General features: G+C 45.5%; 1 protein-coding gene across 1 annotated transcript; it reads right to left on the bottom strand.

Moving 5' to 3' along the window:
* Positions 1-3,173: 3,173 nt before the first annotated feature.
* FZD1 (frizzled class receptor 1) lies at positions 3,174-8,222 on the bottom strand. Its single transcript, XM_080582551.1, has 2 exons — positions 5,165-8,222; positions 3,174-4,811 (listed from the first exon to the last, which is right to left on the bottom strand). The coding sequence occupies exon 1, from the start codon at positions 8,073-8,075 to the stop codon at positions 5,334-5,336; it is 2,742 nt and encodes a 913-aa protein (XP_080438677.1). The 5' UTR covers positions 8,076-8,222; the 3' UTR covers positions 3,174-4,811; positions 5,165-5,333.
* Between the last annotated feature and the right edge of the window lie 8,448 nt (positions 8,223-16,670).

The following is a 16,670-nucleotide window of genomic DNA, read 5'->3' as shown; positions in this document are numbered from 1 at the left end:
TGACACTTCTGTGCTGTAAACACACAGGCAAGGGGCTCAATCTAAAGCAAGAAAAGCAATATTCCCTCTCTCCATATGAATGTGAATCATTGCCTAAGCCTTCCAACTCAGCCTGTGGACTACAGCAAGAGATTTACAAGTGCAACTATGTGTGAAACTCCCACAGCTATGGACCAGAGAATGACCCTCACTCCTAACGGGACCATGCAGCAGAAGGACTTGGATTTTGAATCAACTTTTGCATTCAGAATCCATATTATCTATTCACTCTACATTTGCATAATATGCAGAACAGTGATTTGGTTCGACAAATGCAAACAATAATTAATAAAAAAATAACAGAAAGTAGGAAGGAGGCATTTATATTTAGGGTTGATTTTACACAGTATTGCCACATAGTCCTGTGGTGCTATCACTGCAAACTTCTATCAAATGTACTGCAATTCCAGTGTTTGAGCACTAGAGGGTCAATTCGTGATGAAAACGGAGCCTTACCTCAGTTTCCTTACTTTTACAGGTAAGCAATTTAACCTCATATCACCTATTCAGCTGTCATGAGAAGTTCTGCTTCCAGCTGAAGCTTTCTGATGCCATGCGGTACTGGGATGGACAAGTTGATACACAAATGCAAACTTTTTTTACCCATGTCACACCAAAACCATGACAGCTTTCCCTGTTCAGCTGCTGAGTGCACACCTTTCAAAAGGATCATCAGGTTGGCTTGGAAGTTGTCTCTTGTGACTGGGAGGGACAAAAGACTGATAAGGTATTAGCCTGTAGCCCGTTTTCAAAAATACTCATCCTATGCATTTACAGAAGCCTCTTTCCATATCTTTGAATACAAAAATTGCAACTACCATCCATTTGAATGAAAGAAATCCTCAGCACCACCTGTAATTGCACTTGTGTCCAACAAGAATTACTGAGATGGCAGCAGAAAGGTGGGCACCATCCATAGGGCAGAATTTAGGCCCTGCAGACTGCAGCCTTTCCATTCAGTTGGGGGAGGGGGGAGGGAGGAAGAAGCAACGTTACAAAAAATACATGCATAGACTAGAAATTTGGGGCATTACAAAATGAACTAACCAGAAATCCTTCCTCTTCCCAATAGGATTTGTTATGGAAACAGCATATAATTTCATTCCAATACCACAAATTTGCCACTACATTAAAGAGCATTAGTGTTACTGAAGGATGAACAGTAAATCAGCATCCCCAGTTCTCCAGGCTATAGCTCTCTTCGGTGGAATGGATAGAGTAACTTGGTAATTCCCACTGCCTCCTCATTTCAGGCTATGAATATATCCTGTGAGGGACAGCAAAGTTGTTGACTAAGGAATGCCTTAACAAGTACTTCTAAACCAAGATACTTTGCAACACCAGTTTTTGTTCTTACATTATCCATCTCATCAACGACAAGAGGAGAACTGGGCAACACTGCTTCTTTTTAGACAGTGATACTGTCTCAAGAAAACATCGTACATCAGTTATACAGATGGTGCTGTAAAAAATCCTATCTGAATTCCCCAGAGCAGTGGATAAATTTGGTTTTAGAGAGAGGTAAAACATCAGAGATCACTGCAACATACCCATGCAAAGGACACCTCTGTACCTTATTAGTAAAAAGTCTCAAATACCATTATGTGTTGAGAAAGAAAAGCATAAGAAAGTAGGGAAGTCTCTCAGATGGCACCACCGCATTCAGTAATGACTGTAAGCTTTGCAAATTACTGCATTGTGAAAGTTCACAAAAATTAGCAAACAACAAAAAAGCAAGGCTTTGCTCTGTTATGAGTCGAGCCATTTAAATGATTATACTGTGCTCTCTAGTGTATTTACCAAAATAACCAAAACTTAGCATTGAATTCAGCTCTGCAATCTACGGAAAAATTCCTAAACTTTGAAGAGGGCCCATATTTGTTGTAAACTCTGAACTACAAATATTAGCAACAATTTACTTCATAAATAAACTACAATTCCATTACAGATCTTTCAAAAGTATTTTTTTAAATTGGTCCTCCCATCCCTACCACAAATGCAAAGTCTCTATTACAATTAAATGTGTTCTCCCATGCATAAAGAAATCACATACATTCAGCTGCAAGAAGACAGATCAGTCAGAATGGCTTAAATGTAATTATACATTGACCAAAAAGAATTCCATTGCAAATGAAACTGAATGGCTTGTAGTTCAGGTTATTAGCTGAATGCTGACCAGTACAATTTTAAATGCTAAAATATTGAAGAAGAAAAAAAAAATACTTGTGAAAAATGTGGAAAACATCTGAGAAAGCAGGAACTACGTTTATGTAAAACAAATTAAAAAATAATGAAAAAAAATTCCATCCTCTTGTCTCACGTCATTGGAGCAGATTTTTTTAAGCTTCCCTTACTTCTCTACAGCTGTTTATGCATCACAATTTGAAAAAGGTAAACGTGCCAAAAGTCATTTACATCTTTCTCTAGCTCTACAGATTGAAATGCTGTATCAGCTTATAACACTGGAAATCAGAAATCAAGTGTCATAATTAGCCAGTCTTTCCTCAGAAAACCATGCTTACAGAATGGCACTTGGAACAATGAATATTAAAAAAAAAAAAAAGTGTTGCACTGAAACATTTAAGAATGTGTTTAGTTTTCACAAAGCTGAAATCCTTCCATGAACATATCATTTAACTCTGGATTAACCAAGCAGTTCAAATTCAGGAAAACAAAACTATTTTACTCATTAAAATATTCTGACAATATTGCAACATAATCTCAGTGTCATTTTTGAGCAGTGAGAAAATCTTTTTTTTATTATTTTAGCAGGAAAGGGAGAAGAAAGGCTAAGTTTAGCGGACCCTTTTCTTTAACAACAACATCAAAAAAAAACAACTGGTGTGCTTCTTTCTTCTCCGGCCATATAGCAGATCTCTTCTTGGATTTCACACCACCAACCATACCCTGTCAGAGATCTTGAACAGTTTACATTACTTCTTTTGAAGGATTAATCCAGACCAGCCCAGAGATAAAAACCAAAATGCACAATGAATTCCTACACTGAATTCCAGCTTGTTACTGTGAACTCAACATAAGAAAAGAAAAAAGGAATCCCACACATCTTGTAGTATACACACTGCTTTCACACAGTATTTGAGTTAGTCAGAGGAATACGTAAAAGGACAAGATAGTTTTGTACAAAACCTCAATTTATTTCAGAGAAATTAAAAATATGGTATTTAATATATATAAATTTCTATTCCTCTATAAATATAGATGATCTTGTGATAATGAACAGAAATAAATGCATACCAAATTCAAATAATTTTGCATTTCAGGGTATGGTAGCCATAGATAATGTTTATGAACCTAAATACAGGCATTTGTAATATAAAAAGTTTAAAACAATACAATCAGGAGAGAAGCATTCTGCTGGTTTTCATACAGAGGACTAAATATTCAAATGCATCTGTTGAAAGTTACATTTCATTTTTAACCTTTTTTTTTTCTTTTGTAACAAGAAGCACAATCCCACACACCCAGGAGAATACAAGGCAGTAGATATACTGCACACATGATACCAAATCTTTGTAGTACGTGATGTTATTACTGCACTCAAAAAAAAAAAAAAGACAGCAGAGGCTCTTTAAGGACTAACATCCCACCAGAGTGCTTAGACATTCTGGTTTTCTGTTTTCCCTTCCTTTGTTTTTACTACTGAAAAAAATCATCACACCCTCATAATGTGTAATGAATTAAATGTCAATGAATTAAAATTCAGGGGAATGGCAATGGCTTAAATGCTTCCAAAATGAAGAGAGAGCTTATGGATTTAATTAAAAAAAAAATCTGAATGCTGCATTTTATTCTGATGCTCTCTTTACTGAGCTCATATTTCCTGATCCTGTTTGCACTGAACCCTCTGCTAACCTCAGTAAACACCAGCAGGGCAGCAAGGCGTTCCAGGTAGCTCTCCCTCAACATTTTCGTTACCAGAAGAATGTGAACATGCACAAGCTGCCCCGTGATGACAGCAGGAGCTGCAACTGACTCCCGGGTTCAGATTTGCAGTTAGGCTTTAGTTTTTTCCTCCAAGGACTACGCACCTCATGACGGACAAGGCCAATAATCTCATTTCTACAGGAGAACCCAGAGCGGACACCTCTCGGTTTTATGACCGAAAAAAAGTTCATTAGGTGGGTTTAAAAAAATTATTTTTTTTCTTTTTTTTTAAAAAAGGAAGTTTGTTGTATCTACGTCCCCATTCACCTCTGAAGCCATCCGACATGCTACAGGTGCAGACGGTGTTAGACCTCAACTCCTGGCCAAAGCAAAACAAAACCTGCCAACTCTTTTTCAACTATGTGGTGCATTTAAATAAATTTAAAAAACGAGAAAGGGCAGCCAGCAGCCAGCCCCCCTTGTACAGGGCACCGCGGTGATGCTCTCCTCTGAAAAAAGGCCGGACACACCTTCGGGCAGGACGGGCCATTGTTTTCCCCCCCCTCCAAAAGAAGGGCCTGGCTCGGGTGCGCAGGGCTTGGCTTCGCTGGGGACGGCCGAGGCATGGCGAAGCGCGGTCCCGCAGCGTGGCCATGTCCCCGCGGCGTGGCCGGGTGGCTGTCCTGGCTGCCCTGTCCCCACCGTGGGGCAGGGAGGCCGTCAGGAAGCGGCGCTCCTCCCCAACCCCACCTCCACCTCCACATACCTCTGGCAGGCTGGGAGCAGCACCCAGCCCGTGTCGGGAGGCGCCCTAGGCAGTCACAGCCGCCTCAGTCCAGGCCCTGCTGTTCATGCAACTGAAACTCCAAGCAAAGCCATTACAAAACCTGTGGGGGGGAGAAGAAAGGGGGTTGTTTTGGTTTCTTTTGCCGGTAATTTTTTCCCCATCCTGCCCTACAAAATAAAAATCCAATGCCTTTTTTTTTCTTCTTTTTAAAAAAAGGGGAGGGCGAGGAAGCAAAATCTGCAAACAGGTTAAAAATGTCCTAAATAATTAAAAAAGTGAGACTTTTTGTAATTTAAATACAAATATACTTACAAAATCTTACAGAGACTATTTACATCCCTCTCCCCCAACCTTACAGTACGTTCAGTTCCTACAGGAGACAGCGAGAGAGAGGAGAGAGGAGAGAAGGAGAAAAAAAACCCCAAGTCTGTCCCAAGCGCAGGAGTTTCCCACCTGACTTTTTCCTCTGCTCCCCGTCGCCTGCAGGACAACAAGCAGTCTGCAAAGTTTGAAGTTTGCCGGGGCTGGATAAGCGCGAGCGTGCAGCCGGTACCGGGGCACGGCGGGTGCTCTGCGGGCAGAGCCCGGGTCCTCCGCCCGCCCGGCCCCCCGGCCGGGGGTCTCAGACGGTGGTCTCGCCCTGCTTGCTGTTGGTGAGCCTGGTGTAGAACTTCCTCCAGGAGTTCAGCGTTTTCCCCGACCAGATCCAGAAGCCCGAGGTGATGCCCACGATTAAGGTCATGAGATACTTGATCATGAAGACGGTGAAGTCAGGGCTCATGGGTGGGTGATGGCTGCTGTGGTTATTAGGACAGGGGATGGCATAGCTCTTACAGCTCTGCGTGACCCAGCTCCTTTCCCACTGTTCCCTAAAAGCTTGCTCGTAAAAATAGCAGGCAATGACGATGGTGGCCGGCACCGTGTAGAGGACGCTGAAGATGCCTATCCTCACCATGAGCTTCTCCAGCTTTTCCGTCTTGGTGCCATCGTGCTTCATGATGGTCCGGATCCTGAAGAGGGACACAAAGCCGGCCAGCAGGAAGGAGGTGCCGATGAACAGGTAGACGAACAGGGGGGCCAGCACGAAGCCCCGCAGCGCGTCCACGTTGTTGATGCCCACAAAGCAGACGCCGCTGAGCACGTCCCCGTCCACCTGCCCCAGGGCCAGGATGGTGATGGTCTTGATGGCCGGCACGGCCCAGGCGGCCAGGTGGAAGTACTGGGAGTTGGCCTCGATGGCCTCGTGGCCCCACTTCATGCCGGCGGCCAGGAACCAGGTGAGGGACAGGATGACCCACCAGATGGAGCTGGCCATGCCAAAGAAGTAGAGCATCATGAAGAGGATGGTGCAGCCCTCCCGCTTTGTGCCCTGCGCCACGGTCCGGGAGCCGTCCTCAGCGAAGCGCTCGTTGCAGACCACCCTCTCCTCCAGCAGGAAGCCGGCGATGTAGGCCACGGCCACGGCCGTGTAGCAGCCCGAGAGGAAGATGATGGGCCGCTCGGGGTAGCTGAACCGCTTCATGTCCACCAGGTAGGTGAGCACGGTGAAGAGGGTGGAGGCGCAGCAGAGCACCGACCAGATGCCGATCCAGGTGCGGGAGAAGCGCAGCTCCTCGGGCCCGAAGTACATGAGCCCGTAGAGGCGGCCGGGCTCGCAGGGCGCCCCGCAGTCCTTTTCGCCCAGGAAGCGGTAGTTCAGGTAAGAGGGCACCTTCAGCGCCCGCGGGCAGGAGAAGCGCCCGCGGGGCTCGCCGGGCCCCGAGCCCCCGGCCCCGCCGCCGGCACCCCCGCGCTGGGGGTTGCTGGTCCAGCTCTCGGGGTGCAAGGCGGGCGTCGGGGTGCCGCGCTCGGAGGCGTTCTGCCCCACGCACAGCTCGCCGGCCCCGTGCACCGGGAACTTCTCGCAGCGCAGCGTGTCGGGCCACTGGAAGCCGAACTTGTTCATGAGGGCCTCGCAGCCCTGGCGGGCGCGCTCGCAGAGGGAGCGGCAGGGCGGCAGGGCCTGCTCCAGCACGGTGCAGACGGGCGCGTACATGGAGCAGAGGAAGAACTTGAGCTCGGCCGAGCACTGCACCTTGACCAGCGGGTAGAACTGGTGCACCTCCAGCCCCGCGTCCTCCTGGTTGGTGTGGCCCAGCAGGTTGGGCATGATGGTCTGGTTGTAGGCGATGTCGGTGCACAGCGGGATGGAGATGGGCTGGCAGTACCCGTGGTCCGGGATGGAGATGCCCCGCTCGCCGTTGTACTGCGGCGCGGGCGGCTGCCCCCCGGCCGGCAGCGCCGCCGCCCACAGCAGCAGCAGCGGCAGCAGCGGCACCGGCAGCAGCCGCCGGCACCGGCCGCCGCCAACTTCCCCGCCGCCCGCCGGCCCGCGCCGCTCGGCCATGCTCAGTCGCTGCCGGGCTCCCTCCGCCGCCGCCGCGCCGCTCCTCCGGGCCCCGAGCTGCGGCTCATGAAGGGAGCGGCGGGCAGGGACGGGGCAGCCCCGGCCGCCACTCGCGCTGCTGCTGCTGCTGCTGCTCCTGCCGCTGCCGCCCGCCCCGGCAGGCAGCGCCCGCCGCCCTCCCTCCGTGCCTGCCTCCCTCCCGCCGCCACCGCCTCCTAGCGCCGCCGCCGCCGCCGCCGCCCGACCATTTGTGCCGGCCCCCCGAGCCCGCGCGCCCTCCGACCGGTTTCCAGGCGCCCCGCAGTCTGCCTGCCCCGCCGGGGAGGGGCCTTGAAACCGACGCCGAAGTTTCCTGCGCAAGGGACCGGCTCCAGCGCCGCGCCCGGGGGCGGGCGCAAGGCGGCCGCGGGGCTGCCCCGCGCCGCGCACAAAGGCGGCGGGGCGGGACGGGGCGGGACGGGGCTGAGGGGGGGCCGGGCAGGGCTGCCCCGCGTCGAGCCCCCGCAGGGGGGAGACGAGCTCGGAGGGGTTGGGGGGGACAGGGGGGGTCCCGGGGAGCGCGGGCGGGCGGCACAAAGGGCGGGCGAAGCCCCTCACAAAGCGGCCGCCGCACGCTCCCGTCAGCGCGCACCCCGCCGCGGAGCCGCAGGGAGGGGAAGGGAAGGGAGGGGGGGGGGGCAAGTTGTGGCCGGAGGCTGGGCTGGGGACACGGCAGGCCGGGCATCGCCCCCCGGGGACGGCCGCCCTGCTCGTCCCGGCCATGTCGGTGATTCCGAAGGGGCAGGGGGCGGCGGAAGGGTGGGAGGAGGGGAGGGAGCGGGGAACAATAACGGGGGTCGGTGCGGGGCTTACATCGAGGGGATCCGGTGGTTGCAGCGACTTGGGCTGTTTGAGAGCTGAGCCCGCGAGAGCCGCCTCAGAAACATGCAGCTGGTGGTGTGAGACAGCCAAAACCCACCTCCCTCCCTCCAGAGACATCTTAAGGATCTCAGTACTCAAGTTATTGTCAGTATTTCATCTACGTGTTCCTCCTAGAGCAACTACAGCACTAGCCTGAAACACAAAATAATCACGAAAATAGGGCGTCCCAGCCCCTCTTCCCCCATCTGCCCAACACGCAGCTATTTGAGCTTAATTTAAGATGAATGCTGCGTGACCTGAAGTACCTCCCGTCAGGTTTTTAAAGTGCTCGCTATGTCCTGAGAAAGGAGGGTTTTGCCAAGTGAATGGGCATACAGTAATTGCCAACAATGGCCATTTCTTTCGGCATGTCTGAGGCGCGTCCGCTGGTGCAGAATGGCCGTTCTGTTGGTTCTCCCAAAGTGCGCAGCCTGGAAAAATGGTGGAGGCTGAGCGGGGGATTTACCGGGCTCTCTGGAATTCAAGAAGAATAATAAACTGTGCTCCTGGAGGTGAGGAAGATCCCAGCACGTTTTCTAAACGCTCAGTAACCAAACCTCTGTGTTGTGGACATGAATGTCCTCGTAGTTGTCTGACTGTTAATGCTGCCTTTCAGAGCAGAACCAGGCGTGAAACTTCCCTGGCCAGCTGTCTTGGTTCTCTGCGGCATGCTACGACCCTCTTCCCTTATAGGCTAATGGGCTGCAAAAATCCATTAGGAATAAGACAAGCCTAGTGTGTACTTCTAGCTGTCATAGGTGGCAAGGGTTAATAAAAGACATCCGTATTTCTTGGATAGCTGCAGATAAAATTTGGGCCTGCTATTTAGGCCACTTTCTTTCTCCCAGCAGTGCTGTCCCACATTCAAACTAATTAAGAGCAAGATCTGTGCTGTATAACGACTGCTGGAGCAGGATCGTGTTTGGAAATTGCCCAACCTTAAATATGTTGATTGCTGATGTCCTCATTTACTGAGGTTCATTGAGTTCTGTCAAGAGCTCTCTTCTCCGAGGACTTCAGTTCAAAAGTGATGAGCACAAATGCTGTCTCTTTCCATCTCCTGCTGAAAAAAGGTTTGATTCCTTGTATAACATATTTACTGTTTTAATCTAGAGATTTTCCTCTTCACATCTGCCTCAGTAATTAAAATTACCCACTCCTTCCTAGCACAAAACCTGATTTATATTCAGCCTTAAATGATAGTATTGTTTTCCTATTCATTCTAAAATAATTGAACGCTGAATCTTTGGATAAGAACAGATATTATGCACACTCTTTCACAGAGAAAATAAGCGTGAATTTCTAGCCAGTGTCAGGAAGACTCTGGCTTTCCACATGTAGTTTCCACACCTGGGGATGCATCGCAGAATCCAGGAAAGGCAGTTAAGACATGCAAGTCCATCCTCAGTTGGCTTAAATTCTCTCTACAGGGGTCTGCATTTGAAATATTTATGAAATGCTCAGTTCTCAAACTGGGGGGAAAAATACAAATGAAAAGTCACTAAGTTGCTGTGTGCTGCAAGCCAGAAATGTGTTCTAGTGGAAGGATCGGTGCATGCGGGACAAGGTTTGTACTTACAGGTAATATCTTTTATCAGAGCAACTGGTATGGAAGGGAAAATAGACAAATTTGGGGGTTTACAAGCCATTTTTCGCAGTTCTGAAGAAGTAGCTACTAATGCTAAATGCAACTTGGGAACGACTGCTTAGAGCTCAGATATGGATATATCAGTGAGACCAGCTTAGAAAGGAGAAGTAGAAGCTGGAACGGATGGGGTGTTGGGGGGGATGGGAGAGCAAGGACTAAGAGCTGTTAAGTCCATGAATGTTCCTAGGACTTGTCAGTTTTAACTGTTTAATGATTTTTCACCTAACAGAAGATTTCCTATGTGGAAAGAATCTTCCCAGAAGCACTTGTCCTACATTTCAAGCAGCCCAAACCACAAAACTCATCATTAGGAACATTATTCTCTGTGGCCCAAAACAGCAGGTCCGTTTAAACCATGCCTGAGCAAGAAACAAAAAATGTGTTGATGCCTATCTGCTACTACTGCAACAAATACCCCCTGCCACCAACCCATCAGCATCTTGATATTCCCTGTGCAGTTCCAGAAATGTAATGTACTTTGTCCTGTGTGTCACTGTGCTGCCAGTGAGCGAAAGTTTCCCACAAAACAAGACATTCACCCCCTGCATCCATCACCCTCTTAACTCCCTCTGAAACAACAGACCATCAGGTAATTGTCTCTCCTTTTTGCTTAGCTTATAAATGCCATTTTTCCTCCCATCCACCTGTATGATTAATGTCCTCTTTATTCTACAGATACCACCTTCTTCCTTTCCAAGCTGGCTTAATACCTGTAGTAAATCTTACTTGAAATTAGTAAATCTTAAGCAATCATTCTTAAGTGAAAGCTGCAGCTTGCATTTGTAACCTGAAGAAAAGCTTATAGGGCCCAAAAGCCAAGATACTGCTCCTTTTGTCGTATCCCAGTACTTGTGTACTAATTGTGTAGTACCCCAGTACTGCACATCACATCCACAGGAGAATATCACTGTGTACGTGCTGTTCTTGTAGTGATTCCGTAGGTATTCACCAGGAGTGACTCAGAGAGAGGAGACAGGACTGAATGCTACCTTTGCTTGGTTCAGTACAACAGTCATCGTGGTCTTACACAGGCATATTGAGTTTTTGTTGAAGGACAGGCAGTCTTCCCCTTTGCCATGGAAATTCCATGCTAAAAGAAGTGAAAACTCCGATGTTAAAGTCATATCTTAAAATGAATTTCAGCTTTTTTACTTCAAAACAATGTCCTATTGTTAATTAGAGTTGCCACTAGGGGAAATTAGGAGCTTGGCAGGAGGGAGGAGTACCAGATTTCGTCCTCAACCCTCTGTGTAACTAGGCTTCAGAACTAGGATGATAAAACACTGGAATTTTGCTTTCTGCCCATTGTAGGTGCTTACAGTCTCCATCCTGCATTGCTTCTATCCCAGTTGTATCGTCACCGTGCTGCTATCAGCAGGGTGCCTTTTTGTACTTTTTTACTTGTTATGAGGAAAGGGATGAAAACACAAATATTTGGAGAAAAACAAAAAAAAATGAAGCTGTCAAATTATTAATTATGGGAAGAAATGAAGAAAAAAGTAGTTACACTATTTTCTTGTTTTCCTGTAAGTGATTGGCAGAAATAGGATAGAGTAAAAGTTTCCACAGCATTTTAGGAAAACTTACTTTTCTAGAGGAAATTATTCAGCTTTATATCACAGACCTATGCTGCGTACAGCCAGATATGCAATACAGCCACAAACTGTATGTGTGGTAAGGTTAGTAACCACCAAAATGAATGAAATCTAAAGACATGGTTACATAAATGTATGTTTGTCCACTAAATAAAAGCAAAAGATATACTCAGCTAACTACCTTTTAAGTTGATGATTTGGATTTCAAATGAGGGTTTAGAAGTCTGGTCATCCTAGTACAATGTGGCAAGTTAAATGTTGAATGATTTTGGTTTGATGCTGAGCATGAATTTTGCCTGATAAGAACAGTTAAGATTTTTAGATTCACATTCATGAAACCTCTCAGAGTGACCTAGGGGGTTCCACATGAAACAATACGGGTCCACAGTTTCAGGTGAGTCTCATTACAGCATCTCACTCCTCAGTGCTGGCAACACACATCACATCAAGTCCTCACTGTGCACAGACAAGGATGCTTGCTGGAGAATCAGTATGAACAATGTAAATGTTGTGAAATGAAGGACAGGTGATTACAGTGTCATACATCTGGAATTGTAACATAAAACAGGGTACCTCCTTCCATTGCCATATTAAAGCTACCATATATTTCTGATGATAAAATCCTTAATCCAGATGATACAGACTCCGTAAACTAAGTTGTGTTGACACAGAGATCTACAGACCAAAATTCTGGAGAAAAATTATCCAGGCAAGACTCCCAAGCAGCTTTTACACTTGCATAGTAAGATATATACTTGCATAGTAAGATATATTTCACTTTGCAACATGCCAATGACATAGCCATCTTCCCCAAGGCCATGAGCCATAGCATCTCGTAGATTTAGTTTTGCCAGAAGAATAAAATCCTGAAAATTTAAAAGCCTACCTTGAACATTGACTGTTTCTTGGAACATCTAGGAAGCTCTTGGAAACATGCCTGCGCTGACAGAAATAACAAACACATGCAGTGACTGGCAAAGAAAATCGGTAGGAGCTGAACACGAGCCCTAGGTGATGGTGCCGCCAGAGTACTTACTGCAGCGAAGCATCTCTTGGCTCTACAGCCAAGTGCCCAGAAAGTCTTTGCAGCGCAGAGGCAGTGGTTATTAACAGGCATTTGACAAGATATAAAGTAATTCTCTTACCAGCAGCTGGCTCAGGTCATCTTATCCTCAGATTTCTCCCAGATGCCTCTATATGTGTCTTTTATTAATTGGCTGTAATAGTTTGTGATTGTCAATTTAGGTAAAAATTGTACTGTATTTGTATTTGGGGGTTGTGGAATGGGAGAAAGAGAGTGGAAATGCAGCTCTAGCACTGAAGTCGATGGTAATTTACTCCTGCTGTGTGACACCTATTGTAACCCAAACTCCTACGGCGTAGCATGGGCTAGGAATAAAGAGCAATCTCTGACTAGCACTCGTGTAAATCAGACCCCCGTAACAGTGATTTTATGTGCTTTAAAGAGGCACAAGGAGAAATGCTATGCGCCATCAGAGCGGACTACAAAGAGTCTCTTCCTCCCAATACCCACAGCATTTTTTCCTTAACACTGTTTATTCAAGATAGATTGAGTATGTGGAGATTTGATTTTGTTTTCTTTTCTGTTCAGAAGAAATGTAGATGATCCCTTGCAAATTAAAGCCGCATGTTGCCTGCCTTTCCTGACATGTTCTGCGCCTGGGTGAGAGGCGCAGGGGCTGCTCTCTGCTGCTGGAAGAAGTTTTCCGGAGAATGAGACAAAGTCACAGCTCTTAAAAGGGCAATTGCAGAGCACAGCTCGTTTTGTTCAGAGGAAATGCGAATATTTTTACTCTCTTTTCATTTCTCTTTCTTAGGTGAATTCTCCTACAGTTGCGTACAGTGCCTGAGAACAGCACAGTCTCTCCCTTGTTCCTTGCACACAGAGATGCTGATTTAAGGGCCTGAGCCTGCAATCCTTACTCCCAAGAGCAGACCTGCTGCTTTCATCGATGCAGGGGAAGTGAGAAGAGCTTTAAAAGGCTGGGATGCAAGGAGAAATTACATGATGAGTTCTAACTACTTTTCCACACTGCTTTTGCCATGCTTTAAGTACCTTTCTTTTAATGAAATTACTCCCTATTTACACTGATGCAAATGAAATTAAGACCATATTTTCTGAATTAGTATTTCATGATACACAAATGTAAAAGGTTTGTGTGTGAGGTCGGGGGATAGAGCAGAGGAAAGATTTTCTTCTTTGTCTTTTAGGTGTGCATGCATTTTCCATGAATGTTACTGAGAGAATGAGCAGGATGAGGTCAAAGCCGGGAGTAATTCACAGCCTGCTTCTGCCTTTATCCATGGAATGTGGCTTGGTACAGACTAGAAGAGAATCTCAGCTTTCACTTTAAAAGAAATCTTTTGGGCTTTTGCTTTACTTTGGAAAGATAGCTTTAAATATTTAACCAGTGTAAACAGAGGCAAACTGCCCAGAAAGATTGAAAAGTCCGAGCCATTAGGATCTGCTTGTAAGCATTTATTCTCCCCTGAATACATTTTTCTCCGTATAAGAGGAGTCAGCTGTATTTTGAAGTGAATTCTTTTCAGAAACTTTGGGCTGGTTTTGTGAAAGGAATTTTCCTCAGGATAGAGAAGAGCAGTTTTCTAGGCCTTCCCCCAGTTCTGCAGCTGGCTTTTCCAGTTAGAATTTCATCTGCTCTCTGATCCTGGCTGCACAGCCACTTCTTGACACGCCAGCATCTCCAGGAGTATTTAGGATATCACGCATGGGCCCCATATAAACCATCCTTAGCCTAATTCCATGGTGTTCAAGGAAGAGAAAAAGAAGCACTTCAGAAAGTCTCATAGTTCATGGCAGTGAATGTTACCTTAAGGGTGATGAGGTCTAACTCCCTGTTGTCACGGGTGGTCATTCTGTACAGCCCACATGTGCAATCACAACGTAAAGTCCAAACTCAAAGCATTCAAGCCTCTCATCCCCCAGTGCCCCTGTCTGAACATTAAGCCATTGAACATCAGTGTGCATCTGGACTCTTTCCTTCTAGATTTCATGACATCTCTGTTTTCCATAGTGAATAACATAATTGCGTAATTTTTTTCTGGATTTGGAATGCCTGTGGAAACCCACACATTTGCTATTTGCAGGAATGATTAATGTAATTTTAGGTACTTTCATACTGCATTGCTGACATTAAGAAAACTATCGCATAGTTCCTAGAACTGTAGGCTGTCAGGACAAGCCACGTCATTTCAGTGTCCCAGGCGTTGTGTTCCCCTCTGGCCGCATGCCGAATGCAGGATCTGAATCAAGGTTTTGTTCCATACCTCAGACTCGCATCCAGGTTGCCCTCAGCTAGGGCAACTGCTGGCTTTATTAATCTCTAACATCCAGAATATTCTGGTTTGCTTGTGTACCTCTGTATTTTCAGAGGAAAGCACCTCTTTTTCCCACTGGTATTGTTACTGGAATACCACTTTTTCTCAGGGGTATTCCAGTAACAGCACTGCAAGGGAAAGTCCATCCTTACATATTCTACCAGGAAAGTGAGGCAGATGAGGGATTCTTGTTTGCTCTTCAAGTCTGGAAGCTCTTTAATTCATGAGGAAGGATGTACATAAAAATAAGAACACTGAACGGAAAGTGGGGAAGGGAAAAGAAGGATTTTCTACCTCATGGCTCTTAAGTGTTATCCTCAATTAGTTTTGCATTCATTGTTAAAATTCAAGAAGCACTTTACTGATGTGATTCTTTTGGATGTTTTCTGTTGCTCTGCCATTTTCTCTAGATAGACAAAAAAACCACAGTATTTCTGCAAAGCTATTGAGTTTTTATATTTGTATTTATAAATGTTTTTAAGGTTGTATAGCTTCTTCTTGGATACATCTTATCTTTTAAAATGGGCAGATTGTGATTAAAATATATTAATATAATATTTGCTTAAAAGTCTGTAATAGAATGTACTGTGTCTACACGTACATCCTTCCAAGTACATTTGTAACTGCAGTTTAGAGCTGGAGGTCGAGATCTTCCTTTTGGAGGAGAAAGGCTGGCAGCAGGTCATCCTAAACTTTATCTATACCACTGCCACAACTAGCAAAAGGGTTTGCCAAACGGCTTTAGGAAGCACAATTTCCCTTCGTCTTACACGTGATGCATCTGTGGCTTCCAAGTTGCATGATAGAAACTTTTCACAGTTGCAACTGATTTGCAGTAGCAGTTCCATAGGCTGCTGTGAGACCACAGCCTTGAACCAATGTCTCTGGGATATGCCAGCCAGTATTATTTCTGCCATTAAAAAACTTTGTTCCCACATGAAGTGCGAGATAGCAGCAGATTTAAAGATGCTTCAAATCTAAGCAAGACTAATTCTCAGAAAATGCAGCACTCAGAATGCCAAGGAAAGGATGTTTCTTAAACCTAATTGTTTTGCCATGTCTACTTTGCCACTTCTCTTACTTTTTTTTTTTTTTTTTTTCCTTTTGAAATGCTCAGCACTAGGGATATGGAGCTTAAAGGCTTGTCTGTTTCGGAAAAAAAGTGCCAATATTAAACTAACCCCCTGTGTAGACACTCTTATTTCAGTTTAAAAGTGCCTTTCATGGAATTAGCAAGTTGATTCCTTGCTGACATAAGCTTAATCAATATGAGGCACTCAGGCTGATGCAAATTTATCTCCATGATGGGATTGTACCAATTTCTCTACATCTCTTTCAAAAACCATTTAGTTAAATCAGTTGTTTCTTCAAATGGACAAGTATGCACTCATTGAAGATGTGCAGTACAACATTGTTGCAGACTAAAAAATGAATTGCTTTGGTAATATGTAAATAAATCTTTGCTTTTGTACAGTGCTGTCCATTAGAGTTTGTTAAGCTGCAGATATCAATAAACTTGGAGCAGCTTTGCATCGGTGTTCTTAATCCCTGTTTTCTAAATGCAGGATCTTAAACACAGAGAAACAAAGCATGTTTCCAAGGTCAGGAAAGAAAGTGTACGGTAAAGCCGAAGAGAAAATGGAGGCACATAGTTTCAGAAAGAGGTCAAGGGACCTTTCAGAGACCTTATACTTAAAAGGTGCTGGTGCCCATGCTTTCTGGTAATTGGCCCTTTAAAGTCAGCTCACCAGAGCTGGACTGATATATCCCAGAATAACTAGTCTGTAATCTCTCATTTGAGTTTTGTAAATACAGGTCTGACTTCTTCTTTCTGAATGATGATCCGCCCTTGTAATAAAATCACCACCTCAATAAATATTTATTTCTAGTGGTATCCTCATTTAGCTATAAATATAGACACTCTAATCTCAAATTCTGAGGCAAAAAGGATATTCTACCACTTGTTATGGCTATACCAAGTATATTTTTTCTAGAGATAAACATTTCAAATATTACTCTCTGAGCAGGGCTTTTTAGACTAGGAAGAGGAACACAATGACAGTATTTATA

This window comes from Anser brachyrhynchus (assembly GCF_964034855.1).
Source record: "Anser brachyrhynchus genome assembly, chromosome: 2".
Taxonomy (NCBI): domain Eukaryota; kingdom Metazoa; phylum Chordata; class Aves; order Anseriformes; family Anatidae; genus Anser; species Anser brachyrhynchus.
Note: the sequence above shows the minus strand (reverse complement) of the source record. Positions and strands in the feature narration are given on the sequence as shown.

What these genes read in the sequence shown, in the direction of transcription:
- FZD1 (XM_080582551.1), bottom strand. Translation starts at nt 8,075, where the DNA reads ATGTCTCTGGAGGGAGGGAGGTGGGTTTTGGCTGTCTCACACCACCAG.